The sequence below is a fragment of the Panicum virgatum genome, chromosome 2K, assembly GCF_016808335.1.
Source record: "Panicum virgatum strain AP13 chromosome 2K, P.virgatum_v5, whole genome shotgun sequence".
NCBI lineage: Eukaryota > Viridiplantae > Streptophyta > Magnoliopsida > Poales > Poaceae > Panicum > Panicum virgatum.
This window is the reverse complement of record NC_053137.1, coordinates 51,266,630-51,287,373: the sequence shown is the minus strand read 5'-3', so window position 1 is coordinate 51,287,373 and position 20,744 is coordinate 51,266,630. Positions and strand designations below refer to the sequence as shown.

The window sequence follows — 20,744 nt, the reverse complement described above, 5'->3', positions numbered from 1 at the left end:
AACTGTACAACCACAGTAACTATTGCTCGTTGTGTCTTGTCAGAAGAAGTCTAGAAATTGATATAATAGATTAATCCAATCGGTGGTGGTCACTGGTCATTTCATTAGTCATCACTGGCACCAATGTAGCAGCCATCCCCATCTACGGAAGCATGCAAGAAGCATGCAAATCAACACACGTCCTCATGTTCAGTTTTACTACAAGCTAATGCTGCCGCTTGCAGACGCTAGAGGGTAGGCGAGCAACACTCAAAAGCAACAAAAAAAAATGGGCACAACGCTGATCAGTGGCAAGGACGTCACGTATGGGTTGCCTGTATTGACCGGATTTGCAGGGTATGCCGTGGCCCAACCGGCATACCCTGTAGATCCGCCACTGCCTTCAACGGCCCGGCAATTCGTAGCCTTCTGAAGTTATAGAAGGAGGAGGATCCTGACATTTTGTTCTTGTCTGAGACTAAGATGGTCTCGGGCAAGATTGAGTGGTTGCGGTGGCGTTTGGGTTTGACAAACATGGTGGTGAAGGATTGCGTTGGGAGGAGTGGTGGACTTGCAATCTTTTGGCGCAATGGGGTTGAGTTTCATTTGCGTACAACGTCTCGGCTGTACATTGACGGAGATGTGGAGGAGGCAGATGGATTCACATGGCGTCTCACGGTCTTCTACGGCGAGCCCAAATCAGACCAGAAGGAACTGTCATGGAGGGCGTTACGCACACTAAATGCTGGGCGGAGGCATCCGTGGCTTTGCTTGGGTGATTTCAATGAAATTTTGTTTAGTCACGAGAAGGAGTGGGGTGTGCCTAGACCACAAGTCTGCATGGATAGGTTCCGGATGGCATTAGAGGACTGTGCTTTGTCTGACCTTGGTTTCTCCGGGGACATCTTTACCTGGAGAAATAATAGCCACACGGATGACCATTACATCCGGGAGAGACTGGACCGTGCGGTGGCGGATGGAGCATGGCAGGCACGTTTCCCGGATTTTCATGTTCGAAATGGTGATCCCCGCCACTCGGACCACAGGCTGGTGGTGGTCACTATGGAGAAGGAGCCAGAACACAGGAGTCCGGCTGGGGGCTCCCCTTTCCGTTTTGAAGCTGGGTGGGTTCAAGAGGAGAATTGTGAAACAATTGTGGAGAACGCTTGGCGGCTGACAATGGAGGCGAGGGGAGGTAAGGTGGAGTCAGCTGTTCGAGAGGTGGCGGCGGAGCTCCAAGACTGGAGCACGAACTGTCTTGGTGATTTGGAGAAGCGTGTTAAACATGCAAAAAATGCTTTGGAGATGTGCAGACCCAGTTCCATTAGCCGGGACAGTGTGGCAAGGGAGATCCTCAAATATCGGCTGCATAAGCTTGAGGATCAGGTGGAACTGTATTGGTGCCAGCATGCTACTTCGCACTGGCTGAAACATGGTGATCGGAACACACGTTTCTTCCATCAGTATGCATCAGAAAGAAGGAGGAGAAATCGAATTACACGATTGGTGAAGGATGATGGGTGTGTAGTGGAGGATGCGGGAGGAATTCAAGCCATGGCGACTAACTTTTATTCTGCTTTATTTACCTCTAGTGCGGGGTCTCGATATGAGGAGCTGTTGCAACATGTGCCATCTCGTGTAACTGATGCAATGAATGCTGATCTCACTAGAGATTACACTGAGGAAGAGATCAAAGCTGCCCTCGATAGTATGGGAGATCTGAAAGCTCCTGGCCCAGATGGCATGCCTGCTTTATTCTATAAGAAATTTTGGAATATTGTGGGGAAGGATGTGGTAAAGGAAGTTACTGAAGTACTAAATGGAGGTCCTATGCCTGGCAGCTGGAATGAAACAGTGGTGGTGTTAATTCCAAAGGTTCAGAAACCTGAGCGATTAAAAGACTTGCGTCCCATCAGTCTTTGCAATGTGGTGTACAAGATTGCCTCGAAGGTATTAGCTAATCGTTTGAAATGGGTGTTGCCGGATATCATTTCTTTGAATCAGAGTGCTTTTGTCCCAGGGTGGCTTATCACTGATAATGTCTTACTTGCTTATGAATTGACTCACTATATGCAGAATAAGAGGAGGGGTGCTGATAGTTATGCGGCTCTGAAACTTGATATGAGCAAAGCGTATGATCGTGTTGAATGGGAGTTCTTACGCTTGATGTTATGCAAATTGGGTTTCCAAAATGAGTGGGTGGATAGACTGATGAATTTGGTCACAACGATCAGGTACTGTGTCCGTGTAAATGGTGAGTTAACAGACGAGATTGTACCCCAGCGGGGATTGCGGCAGGGAGATCCGATATCCCCCTATCTGTTCTTAATTTGTGCTGAAGCCTTTTCTTGCCTGTTGAATGCAGCGGAGGAAAGGGGTGAGATGGCTGGTGTTCGTGTTTGTCAGGAGGCGCCGAGTATAAATCACCTTTTGTTTGCGGATGATTCACTGTTACTCTTCAAATTGAGGATAGGAGTGCAGAACATCTGCAAAATGTTCTATCTCTGTATGAAGATTGCTCGGGCAGACTATAAACAAGGATAAATCATCCATCATGTTCAGTAAAAACACAAGAGAGAGTGTGAAATCTGCTCTGATGGCTGACCTGGAAGTCAGTTCTGAAGCAAGGAATGATCGGTACCTCGGCTTGCCTATCAGTATGGGCAGATCAAAAGTCCTGACCTTCAATTACCTGAAGGAGCGGGTCTGGAAGAAAATTCAGGGGTGGAAGGAAAAGCTGTTGTCCAAGGCAGGAAAAGATGTACTTATCAAAGCTGTTGCACAAGCTATTCCGTCTTATGCAATGTCTTGCTTTGATCTCACGAAGACACTTTACGACGACATTGGCTCCATGATTTGCAGATTCTGGTGGTCGCAGCAGGATAAAGAAAATAAAATGCATTGGCTTTCTTGGGAACTTATGTGCAGTAGGAAGGAGAAAGGAGGACTGGGGTACAGGGATTTGCACCTGTTCAATCTAGCAATGCTGGCTCGGCAGGGTTGGAGGCTCCTCATGGATCCAACTTCACTGTGTGCCCAAGTGCTACAGGCCAAATACTATCCTTCTGGTGATCCTCTGATGGCGATTGAAAAGCCTGGTATCTCATATAGTTGGCGTAGTATCTTGCGTGGCTTTGGGGCTCTGAAGGAAGGTTTGATTTGGAGAGTGGGTGATGGGGCTAGAATAAATATCTGGTGTGATCCTTGGCTCCCGTATGGCACTACAAGAAGACCAATCACACCAAAAGGCAGATGCCTGTTAAATAAAGTCTCAGAATTGCTTGATCCCTACACAGGGAATTGGGATGAGGAGTTGGTGAGAGAAATTTTCTGGGAAGAAGATGTACAACATATTCTGAGTGTTCCAGTGAAACAAGGATACTCTGATTCTCTAGCGTGGCACAATGATGTGAAGGGTTTATTCTCTGTAAAATCAGCATATCATGTACTTGAGGATGGGAGAGAACGGAAGAATGTTAGACAGGCTGGTTCCACAAGCTCTGAAAATTCTGCTGTTATGGGCTACTATTGGAACCGTCTCTGGAAGATTGACTGCATGCCAAAGGTGAAACAATTCCTATGGAGGCTTGCACACAACAGTCTTCCCTTGCGGATGAACATTTCTCGACGGGGCATGAAGATTGATACTCGTTGTCCTATATGTTGGCGCCAAGATGAAGATGGTGGGCACTGCTTTCTCAGGTGCAAGTGGGTAAAGAAATGTTGGCAACAGCTGTGCTGGAAGACGTGCGACTGCATTTGCTCACGCTGAGTTCAGCGAAGGAGGTCGTGGGGCATATTCTTCAGATGAACCAAACCAAGCAAAAGCTGACTATCAGTCTGTTATGGGTGTGGTGGTTGAGTAGAAACAAAGCCAACGTGGGAGAACGTATGCTTTCGGTTAATGAAGTTGTGAGCCGGACTTCAGTGTCTGCGGTAGAAATTTACAAAGACTCGCAAGATCACGTTAACATCAGGGGTGGAACGCTAAGAAAGGAGAACAGGTGGAGGCCGCCACCAGCTGATGTCCTGAAGATTAACTCTGATGGAGCTTTTCATATTGTAGAGAGGTCAGGGGCGTGGGGTTTTGTGGTGCGTGACAGCGACGGCTTTGGTGTTCTAGAGGGATCAGGGAGACTGAAGGCTGTCCATGATGCTTTATCTACTGAGGGTGAGGCGTGTTTGGCTGCACTACAGGCAGCGACGGAAGCAGGCATATCGCGGGTTATAGTCGAGTCTGATTCGACTAATCTACTGACGGCTATCCAGACACCACAGTTTGATCAGGCCCCTGGTGGCGTTATTTTTAGAGAAATCTAGGAACTGCTTTCTCTACAGTTTACTTTTGAGCTTTTCAGTCTTGTATCACGTTTTTGTAATCAGTGTGCACATGAACTTGCTCAAGCTGGTCTTGTACGGGATCCGGGTGAACCGACTGTCTGGCTTGACCCCTCCCGAACTTTGTAAGACTTTGGTTGGACCGAGACCTCGCTGGTCTAGAGGTTCCTGAATAAAGAACGAGCAAGATTCCCTCAAAAAAAAAAGGTGTCCTTCCCTTCCACGAGGTCGCCTCTCGTCTCCGCCCCCGACGGCCGCGGCGGCGTACGCTGGCGGAGTGGCGGCGGCGGACGCCCTGCGGACGTAGCGAATCGTTGAAGGATTTTCCAGAAACCGATCCGTGTCGCTGGGAGACGAGATGAACGACGGAGCTGCGTGAGGCCGTCAGATGGCGGACGTGCCCTTCAAGCGTGGAATGTCTGCTTCCATCAGGAATTTACGAATGGCCGTGTCGATGATCGAACGGAGGAGTCCACGTGCTCGTCGTACCTTCTCAAGCAACCGGGTCACAGGCAGGTACGAGGTCAGGAGTGAGAGATTTGTGCATATCTGAAACAATCAGAAAGCAGGCCTGGTTCCGTTCAAAGAAAAAAGGAACGCAGGCCTGGTTTTGTTTTCTGTCAAAAGATCCTGCAGGGCAGTCAGGAATTTGCTTAGAGAGCAGCTGCAGCGAGCATGTTCTAAGTGAGGTTTCTTGTCAGCAGTAGATGCCGGTGATGCCTCAGTGATCAGTTCATCTGGTCCGCAATGGCGCAATGCAACGCGTATGCTGATGGATGGACGCAGGCCGGGCACAACGACAACGTGGTTAATCACCTGATCCTGAATCTGATTTCAGAGTGCCCAGCACAACTTGTTGTTTCTTAATTATTCCCACACTAGAAATCCAATCAGACAGACCGCATACAACACCACGACGACACAATGCTGTCACACAGATCGCCGTGCACGCACGCACGCCGCCCGGCCGGCTCACTCCTCGCCTCCCATTTCCACGACGATCTTGCCGGTGGCGTGCCCTCCGATGCTCTTGGCCCACGCCTCCTGCGCCCGGCTCAACGGGTACCTGGAATCGACCACCGTCCTGAGCTTCCCCTGCCGCGTCATGTCCGCCAGCCACTCCATCTCCCCCTTCCTGGGCACCAGGAGCAGCGGCACCAGCCTCTGCTTGGCCAGCGTCACCTTCTGCAGGAACGACCTGGCGGCGGCGGCGATCCCGGGCGTCACGTCGACGACCGTGGCCTCGCCGGCCAGCACCGGCGCGAACACCGACCACGGGGTGCCCGTCGCGCAGTGCATCACCGCGTCGTACTTCCGGCCGGAGGGGCTCCGCAGCCTGGCGCCCTCGGGGGTCTTGTAGTCCAGCGCCTCGTCAGCGCCCAGGCCCCGGACGAGGCCCAGGTTGCGCGCGCCGCAGGTGGCCGTCACGTGGAGCCCCGCCAGCTTGGCCAGCTGCACGGCGTAGTGGCCGACGCCGCCGGAGGCCGCGGTGACCAGCACGTTCCGGGGGCCGTTGCTGCCGCCGCCGGACCCGTCGAAGCTGCTGACGCCCGCGGCCTTCAGCTGCTGGAGCGCGGTGGACGCAGCCGTCGGCAGAGAGGCGCCTTCGGCCGCGGACACCTCCGGCGGCCGTGCCACCGTAAGCGACGCCGGCGCCACCGCGTACTCCGCGAGCCCGCCGCCATTCTTCCAAGGTGGGATGCATGGGAAATGATTCATGAACGTGTTAATTAGTCAGGCAATGCACTTACTATATACAATTAGCCTAACAAATTAAAATCGTTGTTTCTTACTGTCAGAAGAGATGCACAAGTTCATCACTGCTCGAGGGGAACAGAACTCTGCAAGGCAGTAGTAATTGGAAATTTGAATTGAGAATGTTACCGGGAAGCTGATGGAGATGACCTTGTCGCCTGGTTTGAGGTTGGTCACACCGCTGCCCAGCTCGACGACTTCTCCAGACATGTCTCCAACTGTTTTGCCGTGGCAACAAGATCGAATTCTTGGATGTCAATACGCGTCATAAATTTGTGCGAAAAAAGTGTTGCTTCAAGTCTTGAACATCGTCCGCGCCGAAGCCGGCTGTGCTCATGCTCTCCCAAAGTATCATAGGGAAGATGAATTAAATCAGTGTTTATGTTACTTTGTTCTTTTTATTTTTTTATTTCTTTTGTGCAAAAATTGCTTCTAGGATCTTACGTTCGCTGGAGTGCGACCTCTGGATTTGACAGCTCCTGTGGGTTCAAAGCCGTATGTATATTGTATGCCAGTGATAAATGGAGCTAAATAACCACGAACAGGATAGCACAATCTTAAGTGTCTGCCAATGGAAAATCAACATCGAATCATCTGGGTGGCTAAATTATCCTTGAATAGCATTGAAGGCATGTGGCCTCCATTATTGTTAATTATGCTTCAGGCACACCTTGGAAACTTTTACTATACTCCCAGCCATGCCTTTTCGATTCCCTGTCCAGTTCCTCAACCTAGTGGTCACCTGATGGATGGATGATTCATGCTCAAGGAAAAGGAAAGCAGAGGACACCTCATCTGATTTATCACACTGCTCTCTCATGATTTATGCTCATGGCCAACCTTCACCGCTCCAAGTAATATCACTTTTTTCTTTTTCTTTTTGAAAGATTACTTTTTCTTTTGAAAATCAGCATCCATCACCAACTAGTATTGCCGCATAATAAGATCTAGTGTTTTAGGAATCTTGAGCCGTAGTAGTGCTGTGACAACAGAGCATCTAAATTGATCCAGACTGTACCTACTGCTTTACGATATCTGCATCTAAAACAATTTGGTTTTATGATCTCTTCAGTTTTCTTTCACAAAGCATGAAACAATTTCTCTTCAGATCCTACCAATTTCTTAACAAGCACTAGTTATGAGGTACCACCCAGATCGACGTTCCGTACAGGCTATGTAATGTACAGTACTGGGTACTGATGCAGTCAGGCGCTGTGCCGCTGTGTATACCGATATGTTCCGTTCAGATAGGTAACGTACCTGGTATGAAGGGGAACTTCCTGGGAAGGAAGGGCCGGACCATGCCCTTCTGAATTTTCCAGTCGATAGGGTTGATGCTGGCCGCCTCCAGCTTGAGCAGCACCTCCCCCTTCTTCGGCGACGGGACCGGCACCTCCACATGCTGAAATCGGGCAGAAGCAGCAGAGCATCGATGGAAGGTCATCAGAAGTATGCAGGTTCTTGGACATGCTTGAGAGCAGAAGTGTGGTTAGTGCTTATTGTACCTTGAGACCTGCTCCTCCGCCATACTTGTCGTACTGCAGGGCTCTCATCGTCTTCTTCGGAGTAGCCATGGCTCTAGTTCCCTGTGTTGTATGCAGAGAGAGAGAGAGAGAGAGAGAGAGAGAGAGGTGGCTGGTACAATGATGCTGATATGGTTGGTCAGGAATCAGGACTCAGGCGTTGTGGAGTGTGGACAGAAATGAACCGGTTGCTCGTATCTGAAATATCAGAAATAGAGAGTACATGGGTGTACTCAGGTGTCGCAGCAGTAGATACACTGGTTATGTAATGATGTCTGATTCGTACTCTGCCATATAATTTAAGATAACTTAATATAAAATAAATATTTATTTCTTTAATTTATTTTGTAGTAACTGTATGATTCTTTAATTGGTGTATAGAAAAAATAGTAGTACAAGTTAAGAGCTAACAACTTAAATTTTATAATGGTAAGAGAGTGGTTCTATACTAATTTCAGCTCGTGAAGCGATTGCTTTATGAGACAATTCGTATGTAACAATATATACTTTGTCCTAGTAGCTCGGTGTGCAACGGATGCCTCGCGAGTCCTGACCTCTCCCCCGTGCACTTGCCGCGCCGCTCGTCGCCAAGCAACAGCGCCGCCCTGCTCACCTGTCCCACCCCTCGCCGCGCCGCACGGCACAGCGACGCCGCCTCGGCGCTCGCGCACACTGCGAGCAGAGCTCGCACGGCCGCCGCGCATCGACCTCCCCTGTGCCAAGTACCTTCCCCGCTACCGCCCTCCCCGCTACGCGCCACCGCCTCCCCTGCTCGCCTTGACGCCCACGCCACTCTGCAATGCCACGCGAGCTCTGGGAGCCATTAATGGCCGCTCTGTAGCTCGCCGACCGGCCGCTGCGCCCCGTCCTCCTCGTCCACGCCTTGGCCTATAAATCAGCCCTTCGCATCGCCCTCGAGCTCCACATCCCTGGCCACCACCGCTCGCCGCCTCCCTGACCTCCCAGCGCCGCCGCCACGCACACCTCCGCCCGCCACCGCAGGCCACCGTCGCGCCGCCTCCTCGCTCCATCCCAGCCCAAGGTGAGGGTAAGGGTAGGACCCCCTCCACCTCCTCAAGCTCGCCGCCGCCGCTGGCCCCTCCTTCCCAGCCCGCAGCACCGCCGCCAGGGCTGCCTCCGCCCGCCGTCGCCGGCCCCGTGGTCGCGTCTCCTCCCTCCACTCCAGCCCGAGCTAGTAGGGGCAAACGAACCCCCTCGCTCCCCTCTCCATTCCCCCCTACCCCCGGCTGCCGCTATGCCCCCAGGGCCGCAGGCCCATGGCCGCCGGCGCCCCATGGCCCTCCTCTGTTTTGGTCACGGGAGGGAGGAAGGAGAAGGGGCAATTTTGCCCTTAAGCCCCTCCCTTCCTTCCATTTTAATTAAGAGCCCCCCTATATGTCCCTTAAAGAAAAGTCCCCCTCTTTTATTTATTTAGCGAACTAGTCCCTCCACCATATAAACAAAATTCCAAGTATACCCCTGTCCCTTTTCTGAGTAACCCACGTATTCCTAGAAGTTATAATCAAGTCCTTTCACTCTCAAAACTAATTACAAACAAGCCCTTGGATCCTTATTTAGCCCTAAACTCCTCGTTACCCTATCATTTTATGCGCCAAACAATCTCCGATCGACCTGAAACTTTACCACGCCAAACCTAACATAGTTTTGGCCGTGCCATTAGAAAACCGCCCAAAAATATACACCTATCTCCATATCTTAATTATCTCCGATTCGAGCTCAACGATAAAACTTTTATTTCTTTTTCTTGATTGTGTGTTGGTTTGTATGCGTCGTAGATCACGGTGTGAACGAGAGAGAACCCGTCGATGAGAAGTACTGCGAGCAAGCGGACGAGGACCAGTTCCGCGACCCTGAGCCCGAAGGACAGTACTTCGACCAGGACCTCCCGGAAGGCTTCGAAGATGGCAAGTTCAATCCCGCCGTTTGATGCATAATTTGTCCTAGTTTTTATAAACACAATCTATTGGCCTGTTTTACAAAACTGCATATGTTTTGCCTGCTGAAAACATGGTTGGATAGCCACCCTTTGATTTGTTATAACCATTCCTTGACCACCTAGATTAATATCTGAATGTGTTTTGTTTGGACGTTAATCGCTGCTAGAACGCTTAGGACCTTATACACAATACAACTTGTTTTATAAAGAAAATGTGTGCGTGTGTGGGAAGGGAGAAATGTGGAATTTTGAAAGATGGGTTTAGACAGGATGGATGGCATTTCTGTGTGATTTGCCGATTGGTGTGCTCGTGCATGTGTGGCAGAGCAAAAGGAATGGAGATATCCATCTTGTCATAATTAAGGACCGAGTTGGTGTGTCATCTCACCTAACTCCACTATCGTGCAAACCACTCGACCATTGAATGGGCAACGGCTTAGCATAAACCCCACTAGTTAGTCTAATAGCCATCAGGAGAGCTGAGAGCAACGGGTGATCAAGGAGAAGGGATTAGCTATGTGTGACTTATGCCCTGGTTAAAACCTCTGTGATAGGTCAATTACCCCTTGGTGGATCCCGTGATGGCTAGTCAAGTCTAGCTAAGGTGGGTAATGACTTTGTTGGGATCTGCACCGACACTAAGGTGATCGAGTTGCAGTACCCCGCTTGTGGGTAAAGTTGCACACCTCTGCAGAGTTAAAATCTATTCGAATAGCCATGCCCACGGTACTGGGCGAGTTACAGTGTGGTCACATAACTAGTGTTTCTTCTGGGAAGGGATGAGTTGGCGTGAGTTGTTTTGGGAAAAGTGTCCGGCAGTTGTGCCGTGTGCTACGGCGGATGAGGAGTCCGGTAGCAACTTAAAACTTGGATCCTGTGTGGATCAACACTATGTGTTACTTGGTACAAGAAAACTTGCTTTGAAAATCCTTTCTTTTAAATAAACCCCTGCATCAAAATTTGCTTTCTGCAAATAAAACCCTAGCCTCATCCTTGATTTACCCTGTGCATTATATTTTGCTTATACCCCCTCCGTGGGTGTGGTTGGACTTGCTGAGTACATTTGTACTCACCCCATTCTTAATTTTTACAGAGGAAGACCCAGACTTCGTTCCCGAAGACGTCGAGTAGAGGTTCCGTCCTGCACCCAACCTTGCCTGTGGATATGGTCACCCGCAGGAAGTTTCACATGGCGCAAGACTCTGATGACCCCCTTTTCGTAGTTAATATCGTTGTGTGGGTGTTAGTAGTTATCCTCGCGATAGTGGCGTTTCACTGCCCACTTCCGCATAAAGTTGTGTGGTGATGTACCATCTGATGTAATAAAGGTGTTATCAGCCTCCTGGGACTGATATTGTATCACTTTTAAGTCTTCTCTTATGAGGGGACGCTTCACTTTCTATGCTTAATAGGGCTCGATAGAAGTCGAGTGATTTTCCTGTCACTCGCAAGATATAGGATATTTAGAAGTCGAGTAATTTCCGGTTACTCGCGAGATATAAAATGTAATTATATTCCAGTACATGAGTTATTGAATTTGATATGGAATGAATAGAAACTTGAGACCAGACGGGAAATGATGATGATATATAGGTATGGCAGCAGGACAGGGTTCCTGGGTGTCTTGGTCCCGTCTGTGTCGATTAAGGACCGTACCATTGTTGGCCCTGGTGATCATGTTGAATTGTACTAACCGCATGCCGGGAGTAGGAGGTAGTCGAAACCGGTAAGCCGAGTACTACATTGCTTCGAAAGTACAGGAACCCGCACCCAACTCCTAGGGTAGTCGAGTGGCCGCAGAGAAAGGGGTTGCATATGTTTATTTTTTGTGGTCTCACGTAGGGCTCGGCTGACTATATGTCGTTGGGCTGGTTCCTGTAGTTCGAGGCGGGGAGGGGAAAGGTTGGTGAGTGGGGCCCGACGGGGCTTTTGCGTGCCGTGTTCGTTAGGTCCACCTTGCAAGGTTAAATCGGATCGATTCGCCATCAGTCGCTCTCGGATATGAGCACCTTGATCAACTGCGTCACATCGTAGTAATATGATATGGAACATGGATTATATTATATATGTTGATGTCTACTTTAAATTGTGATTAATATTCTACCATATTTGCTATAGCTAGTTTATGCAAATGATAGATTATGGTTAATTTATATAGAATCTGGGGCTAAAATGATGAAAGTAAGGAATTACTCTAGTCACTTTTTCTGCAAAATAACCACCAGCCAGATGTCTTGAATGTCTAGATATGTGGGCTAAGTTATACCCACTGGTCGGGTAAGTCTTGCTGAGTATTAGTTGCTCAGGGTTTGATGTTTACCCTATTTCAGGTACAGGAGCTAACTGGGTTTCACATCGGTGGGCTCGATGTGACATCCTGTCTTCACGCCTCGGTAGTTCTTGATTTATTTTGTTTATTTTATTTGTTCTCTATTAATAATGCTCCTCTAGTTAGATTCGCTTCTGCTGCTACTTTTTCTTTTATAAATTTTAAATTTAAAGCTGTTTTGTAAAAGTCTTCATATTATTTACTAATTTTTGTAAGATTTTATCATGCTGGTACCTTCTGCGCTCGCCTTCGTGCGAGACTTCTGGTGTGTTTCGATCGGCCTGTGAGTTGGAAACAGCCTGTCGAGTTACACTTAATTAAGCTAATACGTCTGATGTGTTCAAATGATAACGGTTACGTTTAATTAAACGTTTTAACTCGGCGGGTCTGTCACATGTCACATGTTCCTCAGACAATTCCTTCGTCACTGCGTCATCGACCTTCATCACGTTGCCCACCCGCTTCACGGCCACCTTCCCGCTGTCAGGCACCTCACTTCTGGCCTCTCTGTCAGTCAACACCACGCTGCTGGCCCCCTCGTGGGTCAGGCCGGTCAGCTCGCCAGCTACAGGTACATGTGATGTGAGCACCGTAGGCGATGGCTCTACATAGAATAGAGCTTCACGATGACAAACAGGAGCCGATTTCAATTCATACCTTTGTCGTCATCTTTCTTGAGGTACTGGAATCCGACAAGTCCAGCCAATCCGGCCACGGACAAAGCACCAAGAGCGCCCACGGCAGCGTCCGGATTGCTCTGTTTCGGGATGAGAAACATGAGGATAGATGCTGCGAATGAAGAAATTTTAGGTCTGAGATACCGAAGCTCACCAGAGTGTGGAGCGAGCGTGTTGGCCTCCCCGACGCCGTCCCTATGGTCTCCGCCTGCGCCGCCTGCGCGGCGGGGTTCCGGCGTGGCCAGAACCTCCGGATGAGAAGGGAACTCAGGGCCCGGAGAGACATGATCCCGGCCGACGGCTGCCCTTCCTTCACCGCCTCGACCTACTGGTCTCCGCTGCCTCGATCTCCTGATCTCGGTCGCCGCCGCCTCGCGTCGCCTCTCCTCTCCTCTCCTCTCCTCTCCTCTCCTCTAGGGTTTGACAGATTTCACTGCATATATATCTTCTCTACGTGACGAAACCTGCGGACGATTCCCGAGCAGTCATTGGTCCACGTCCCTCCTAAATTCTTGACCGTCTGATCGATCGGAGGGCTGATGCTGCGTGTCGACTTCAGTCAGCCCTCAAGATGGTGCAGCGGCTGCACGTTACGAAAGAGGAGACAGCGCTGGGCATCTCCCGTCTCGCTTCTCCTTCTTCCAGTCCTCCCTTCCCGATCTCCCTATCCTGCAGAATATAGCTGCCTACAGCTCAAGATCGAGAAACAAATCGAATCCATTCTCTTCCCAGCTCCAATTTTAGTTGTACTCGATGAAGATGGCTGGTGCTAGGCGCTTGGCGTTGAGGTGTGGCTTTGAAGGAAAAGGAAGGAGCACTGGCGGCGGTCGCTGCAGACGTAGCAGCAGCCTACGCAGCCGGCCGGCCGCGCGCTCAGTGAGAAATCACACCTGGTGATGAAAATCCAGTTCTAAAAGGTGCAGATGCAGGAGCTTCCTTCAGCAGAGATGCGCTTCTCTTTGACTTGTTTGATTCGGTAGATTCGAGATTAACTCATTTTATTTTGCACGGCAGGTCAGTAAGCAAAAGCTAACCTGTGCAAAATGGCATCCCCTTCTGCACATCTGATTATTGTTCGGTTAAGCAGTGCTGTTATACTCAAAATTCGCATGGTTATTTTCCCGATGTGAGCAATTCAGCTCTTAACCAGAATTGAGTACTAATTATTATATATGAAATTACAAAAAGTTTAACTGATCGTGCTATAAAGTTTCTTCTTTTATTATTTGGTATATATATGGTATTCAGATTGCTAGATTGATATGGAATCTAGGATCTCTAGACCGTGAAATATCAAATGCTATGTGTGATACTAAAACTATGATCCTTCGTTTATCACCGAAACTTAGGGCGTGTTTGGTTGCAGCCTGGCAGACGTACAGCTTGTCCACCAGGCAGCTTCATCCAGCCCCAGACTGAGGAAATCGATGGGTTGGATATGTTGCTTGGCTTAGGCAGCTACTCTAGGACTCCATCCAAATAAGCCCTTAGTCCATGTCCTCCATGGCTCCATATCCACATCTAACATTCTCACTTCAGATATTGCCCTGGTGCATAACAGTGAGACACGATCGATTAATCATTTTGTTATTTCTCTTAGCTTATTATTTCAAATGGATGACAGCGTATCTACTTATACTATGGATGATGCATTTGTGTCCAATGCTATATGTAGGAGCATATGCATGGAAGTCATTTGCTGGGCAATAGACCAATGTTAGGGGATAATTTCAGATATCCCCTAAACCTTGCACTTAATAAAACATAAGGAAACTAATCATTCTAGACGCACGCTACTACCCTGGGTCACAAGGCGCGGCAACACTAGAAAAATGTTGTAATCCATGACGTTTAAAATTCATCATAGATCACTGAAAAACCGTCAAAAACGTATTTGTGACGATCTCAAATTTCGTCATGTATTAAATATCACAGATTATACCTCGTGCCGTTTTTAACAAAATCGTCACAGATAATTCAATCCATGACATTTCGAAAGCCCCGTGCAGCCCAACCCAAGTTATTCATGACAAAAATAAATGTCATATATGGTTGCTGACAAGGAAGCCGATGTGGTTGCAAGCATCAGCATCCAAGCCCATTTATTTTTTTTAAATTACACAGTACAACCAAGACACTCACAACACACACTCACTCCTATGAACACACGTACGCAAACCTCGCCTCTATGAGCGTCTTCGAGAACTGAGCCGGTAAATCTTCGAGATTGACGAAATCACTACAGTCGCCTTGAAGTCACGTTTTTCAAATGTGAAAAACGGGCCACTGGTTTGGGCTGAATACTTCAGACCCAATATAAATTTCCAGCGAGACCAAATTAAATTTCAGCTCATCCAATTTCCCCATTTGTACAGAACCCATAACAAAATGGTCCACCATTTATTAGAATAGCCATTCCCTTCAGCCCATTTATCAGGAGAACATATCAGGTGCAAACCAAACTATTCTTGCAAACTGTGTAAACTTCAATCCGACCCACTACATGTGACAATGCGCCAACGCCCTCTATTCGTCATCATCCTGCCCCGGGGAATCTGGATCAGTCATCCGCTGGATCGGAGCTGGAGAGTCCCTGCAAATGCCAAGGTTGGGAATCAACGTGCTGAATGTTATATTTTAGGACTTGTAGCCAATCTCGTTGGTGTGGTTCATTGAACTGGTTCGAGATTAGTGAATCTTGCGTATACAAGGTGAACGATGACAAATTCTTTTGTCCACTTGATTAAGTGGACAATTAAGTAGCAGGTTCCACTTGTGGTCTAATTATTATTAAGGCACTATACACTCTTTATGGGTTTCTATTTTAGAGCTTGGGCGGATATAGGAACTGACAAGAAATTCACACAAGTACATCGGCCATTAACATAGGCTAGCAAACTTCATATATAGCAGTAACCAAAATTGTGCCTTCTTGGTCTCTCAGCTGCAGACCTGCACTTGGTTGTTCATGCATGCCCACGTTATGTTTTTTTGCTCCTCTGAACTATGCATACAACCCTGTTAAAAAAAACTGTGAATACAACAGCAGCAGAGGGATTGCAGTTGTGGGTTCTCTATTCGGCTTACATTTAAGAGTTTCCCTCCCATCCACATGCAGAAAAAAATACAGGTAGAAATGAGAATAGCTAGCAGAATACGACAACGGCACCGGTCATCCGTGAGTCAAGATTGGATCTGTGGATCGGAGCTACTCCCTCCATTTCAAATTTGAAATTATATGTCGTTTGACTTTTTTTTAAGTTTGACCACTCGTTTTATTCAAAACTTTTTGCAAAACATCGCTTCGTTTGTTGTGACTTTCTTTATCAATACAAGTTCTTAAAAAATTACTTAAATCTGACTATGCTTGCATAATTTTTTTGAATAAGACGAAATGTTACTTAAGGTTAAAAAAGCTAAACGACCTTAAATTTGGAACGGATGCAGTAGCTAGCTGGAGAGTTCACGCACATGTCAAAAGTTGAGAATCATGTGCTGAATATTACATTTTAGGACCAGCCGGCGGCAGCAAATCTCGCCGGCGTGGTTCAATGGATCTCACATGCAAAACAAGTAATCTAGCGAGGGTGTGAAAAGAGTTGGTTGTAAGTCATTTAAATTGGAGTTCGTTTACAAGTTCTCGCTTATCATCAATTCCATAATTGTTGCCAACCACCCCTTCTCCCCTACCTCCCACATGGGCCACATGCAGAAAAATATGGTTAGGATTGAGAATACCATCCACCAGAGTCCAGTTTGGGTCTCTGGATCGGTTGGTAATCAACAAGGTGAATGTTATAGTTTAGGACCGACAATGGAATCTCGCGGACTGAACTGGTTCGGGATTATCAGTTGATCTTGCATATAGAGGGTAACTAATGATGGCAAATATGCTTTGACTAGTTGATTAGCTATGTAAAGCAATTAATAGTAAGTACCTCCCACTCGTGGTCTAATTCGTGTATGCCACTCATTGTGGTATTTTTTTTTCAGATGCTAAATTTACAGTTTTCATGGGAGAGAAGGAGCTAGTACATAGTTGTGCAATAATGAAGCGGAGGAACTAGAAATTTTGTAGAGCCTAGACACGAATATAGTACACACCATTAACATAAGCGAACTTGATAGCAGTAACCACATTTGCAAAAAGTCAAAAAGAAGGGCAAGCAGGCAATATCCATTTCATACTCCCCCCCCCCCCCCCCCCCCCCCACATGCAGAAAAATATGGTTAGGAAGGAGAATAGCTGAATAGGACGGCACACAGGTCATCATAAACGCCAGTCAAGTTTGGATCGGGGCTGGGAGTGCTGGACATTTGAGTTCCCGCACATGCCAAGACTGGGAATCAACATGCTCAATGTTGTATTTTATTTTAGGACCAGCAACTAACGTCACGGGTATGGTTGTCCAGACAGGTAATCCAATGACCCTGTCAGAGCGAGGGGGCTCGATCGAGCAATACAAAAGGGCCTGGGGAGGAAGGGGGATTGTAACGAACATGGCACCATTTATGCCATTTCGAGTGATTTTGGTGATCGAATGACAACACAACACTTGGACTAATATGATTGTTAAGATGATCATTCTCAGGCTTTTAGGTTCAAGTAATGACAAAGAGAAAGAGAAAATAGGCGTAGCAAGGCCCGAAGGGCAGCCCCTACGGGGGTTCCGCTACCCGGTTAGCGGACGGGGGTCGAGGGGGAGCCGCCCCAAGCGGGTCTCAGGGCAGCGCCCTGAAAGCTCTTCGGATCAGGAGCACCGGAAGAACCGACGCCAAGGGCATCGGTGCATCCGACGCTTGTCGGAAGAACCGACGCCATGGTACTTTGGTGCAGAAGGGAGTCGAAGCCAAGTCAGCCTATAGGCACCGGTTGAACCGACGGGTCAAAATGGGGCATCGGTGCATTGGCCGTCCTTTGTACCAGAGGCGATGTCAGTGCCCAGGAGAAGTGTCTTCAACACCGGTTCAACCGTTGGGGCATCGGTGCATACCACCGGTGTAATGATGTCAGTGTCCAAGAGAAGATTCCTTCAGCACCGGTTGAACCGGTGAGGCATCGGTGCAAAGCATCGGTTCAACCGGTGGTCTCTGCGTCAGCCGTCAGGAGTCCAACGGCTACTTCGTGTTATGAGTGACCGGATGAACCGACGCTACCCCGCCAAGAGGCATCGGTTCTTCCGGTGGTACGCAGATTTTCAGCTAACCGTTGGAGCAACGGCTACAAGACTTGGTGGCCTATATATACGCCTCACCCCGGCCATTTGAAGATTGCTGGAGTTGCTGGACATCCCACACACACCCAAGAACATCTCCAAGCCATACAAAAGCATCAAGATCATATCCTTAGCCCTTAGCACACTTTGAGAGTGTTGTGTAAAGGATTAGCTCTTAGTGAGTGAGATTGCAAGGCCTTAAGCCTTTGTGCTGTGGTTCTTTAGCGAACCAAAACAAGAGCTTGGTGCGCCGGCACCTTGGAGCGTGAAGCTCGCCGGCAACGTCATCGACCCTCCGACTTGGTGTGGAGCGGCGACGACACCTTTGTGCGGGGGACGTGGAGACCCCCATCCTTTGTGGAGAAGTTCCTTAGTGGAACCCGGGGCCAAGGTGACCGTGATTGTGTTCACGGAAGAGACTTGGTGGCCGAGTAGCAATACTCTTAGTGAGTGCTACAACAACGTGGATGTAGGTGTGCCTTTGTGGCTAACCGAACCACGGGATAAACACCCGCGTCAAGAGTTTGCTATCTCCTATCCCACTCTTTAAGCTTCCGCATTTCATTCTAGTAATTTGTATGCCTTTACTTTCATAGAATAGATTCTTGGTAGGAAAGGCTATAGGTTGCTAAACTCTTTTAGGATAGGGGTTTTACACTAGAACAACCTAGTTGCACATATTGATAGCATGTTTTAGTTTAAGTTTTGCGCAAACTAGTTGGAGCCATAGGTCTAAGTTTTTATTAGTGCCTAATTCACCCCCTCCCCCTCTTAGGCTAGAGCACCCGATCACTTTCAGGGATGCCTCAAGCCGCGCCACTGGAAGTTCAGTACTTAGCGTGCGTAGCCTAAAAAGTAGAGAGGAGCTAGCACCTCGATCGACCGGCCATGGCGGAGATGGAGATACTGTGCAAGGACGGCGACAACTTGTATGCGTCCATTCGTGGCTCTGAGATCGTGCTTGCCCGCGAGGACCCCAACGACAAAACGCAGGTACACGTATAGTACGCGTGCGCAACTGATTGATCTTGCTTGTACGTCTTGCTGATGATGCATGTATGTCCCCAAAACACACATACTACCTGCAGCAATGGTTCATGGACTACTCCAGGGCTAGCCATGTGGCCGGAAACAACGGCCAGAGGGCATTTGCATTGGTGAACAAGGCGACGGGATAGGATTTGGTGAACAAGGATGAGAAACGGCCCGACGGCTGCGTCCAGGTATCAGTAGTCTCGTGGAAAATAAAGGTTTCCTTGGATGTCCTTCGTCAACAAAAATTCGTTCACGTACATAGACAGAATTGCATTGCATTTCTTTTGATAGACTAGTGGAGTGACTAAATTTGAGTGACTAAAACTCATTTTAGTCACCCACTTACCAAGTTTAGTCACCCAAAATGTATTCTCTACTCCAGCAGCACCGACTAAATAGACTTCTATTTGGTAGAGAGAGGAAAAAAAGAGAAAAGGAAAAAAAATGGTGGGCTCTACTTTTGGTAGGCTAGAGGGTGACCAAATTGAGGGGGTGGGATAGCAAATTTAGTTACCCCTCATTTTAGTCACCCAAGTAGGGACCCTGCTGGAGATGAAAATTTGAGCAAAATGACTAAAATGTGAATTTAGTCACCCAAATAGAAGTCCTGCTGGAGTTGCTCTAAGTCGCTAACCCGCTCCGCTCTTATGTTGGGTGTTGGCTGCCGCCGCTGTTTAATCTATGTACATTGCTAACCTGCAGGTGCAAGTGGCTCCATACATCGATGATGGACATGTGGACATCTCTATGTTCTGGAACGTGGTCGAGAAAGTGCACGGCGATGGATTTCACCAAATAGCAACACTAAGGAACAATTCTTTGGTCATCGACGGGCTAAAGGGCAATTGCAAGGAGGGAACAATCGTTGGAGTTGATCCTTCACATTACACGTACATGGATAAAGTAAATGATAACCAGCTCTGGAAGATCCTCCCCGTCGATCGACCTGCCATGGTGGCGATGAAGATACTGTGCAAGGACGGCGACAACTTGTATGCGTCCATTCGTGGCTCTGAGATCGTTCTTGCCCGCGAGGACCCCAACGACAAAACGCAGGTACACGCATAGCACGCTTGCTCAACTGATCGATCTTCTTGTACGTCTTGCTAATGATGCATGCATGCCCTGAAAACACATATACTACATGCAGCAATGGTTCATGGACTACTCCAGGGCCAGCCATGTGGCCGACAACAACGGTCAGAGGGCATTTGCATTGGTTAACAAGGCGACGGGACAGGCTTTGGCGAACAAGAACGAGAAACGGGCGGACGGTTGTGTCCAGGTATCAGTAGTCTCGTTGAAAATGAAGGTTTTCCTGGGCCTTCATTCTTTAACAAACATTCGTTCCCGTACAGACAGAATTGCATTTCTTCTGACAGGCTAAGGGAACGAATAAGTCGCTATAACTCGCTCTTTTGTTGGCTGCTCTGCTGTTTATTTTATGAACATTGCCAACCTGCAGGTGCAACTAGCTCCATACAGCGATGATGGACACGTGGACATCTCGATGTTCTGGACCATGCTCGAGGAGGTGTACGGCCAAGGATTTCACCAGATAGCAACACTGGTCATCGACGGGCTGAAGGGCAATTGCAAGGAGGGAACAATCGTTGGGGTCGATCCTTCACATTTCACGTATAGGGCTAAAGTGAACGATAACCAGCTTTGGAAGATCCTCCCGGTCAGCGGCAGCGCGACCACCACCGTTCCTGTTATTCTTGGAGGCTGACCTGATGGAAAGTCCTTGTCCAAATAAAAGTTTGTTTTTTTCTTTTCACAATAAAATTGGCATCAACCATGCTTCCTTGTTTCATGATGTTGAGGTTGTTTTCCTTCTGCTATTTCTGTTTTTTTCTACGCTTGGTGGGTTTTTTTGGAGCCTCTTGGCCGAGCGTGTGATTGAGCAAGCCTTCCTCCATGCTGCGACATGCG

General features: G+C 48.3%; 2 protein-coding genes and 1 pseudogene across 2 annotated transcripts; 2 read left to right on the top strand and 1 right to left on the bottom strand.

The window, feature by feature from the left end:
* The first annotated feature begins 462 nt into the window (after window positions 1-462).
* On the top strand, window positions 463-3,695 carry LOC120695420. Its single transcript, XM_039978676.1, has 5 exons — window positions 463-1,929; window positions 2,056-2,111; window positions 2,494-3,077; window positions 3,276-3,544; window positions 3,654-3,695. Exons 1-5 carry the CDS (start codon window positions 463-465, stop codon window positions 3,693-3,695), a joined length of 2,418 nt encoding a protein of 805 aa, XP_039834610.1.
* A 1,427-nt stretch (window positions 3,696-5,122) lies between these two features.
* LOC120695776 (chloroplast envelope quinone oxidoreductase homolog) lies at window positions 5,123-7,825 on the bottom strand. The gene is made up of 4 exons (XM_039979004.1): window positions 7,578-7,825; window positions 7,333-7,474; window positions 6,202-6,290; window positions 5,123-6,003 (listed from the first exon to the last, which is right to left on the bottom strand). The coding sequence occupies exons 1-4, from the start codon at window positions 7,644-7,646 to the stop codon at window positions 5,290-5,292; spliced, it is 1,014 nt and encodes a 337-aa protein (XP_039834938.1). The 5' UTR covers window positions 7,647-7,825; the 3' UTR covers window positions 5,123-5,289.
* Window positions 7,826-18,662: 10,837 nt separating this feature from the next.
* LOC120695418 lies at window positions 18,663-20,541 on the top strand (annotated as a pseudogene).
* The last annotated feature ends 203 nt before the right edge of the window (window positions 20,542-20,744 follow it).

Bases quoted from the DNA above. Each gene is read 5' to 3' on its own strand.
- LOC120695776 (XM_039979004.1), bottom strand. From the start codon at position 7,646: ATGGCTACTCCGAAGAAGACGATGAGAGCCCTGCAGTACGACAAGTAT. The intron at 7,475-7,577 runs GTACAATAAGCA...GCCCGATTTCAG, and splicing joins GCGGAGGAGCAGGTCTCAAG to CATGTGGAGGTGCCGGTCCC. The intron at 6,004-6,201 runs GTAACATTCTCA...CCACCTTGGAAG, and splicing joins TCATCTCCATCAGCTTCCCG to AATGGCGGCGGGCTCGCGGA.
- LOC120695420 (XM_039978676.1), top strand. From the start codon at position 463: ATGGTCTCGGGCAAGATTGAGTGGTTGCGGTGGCGTTTGGGTTTGACA. The intron at 1,930-2,055 runs GTATTAGCTAAT...CACTATATGCAG, and splicing joins TGTACAAGATTGCCTCGAAG to AATAAGAGGAGGGGTGCTGA. The intron at 3,545-3,653 runs GTGAAACAATTC...GTTGGCGCCAAG, and splicing joins AGATTGACTGCATGCCAAAG to ATGAAGATGGTGGGCACTGC.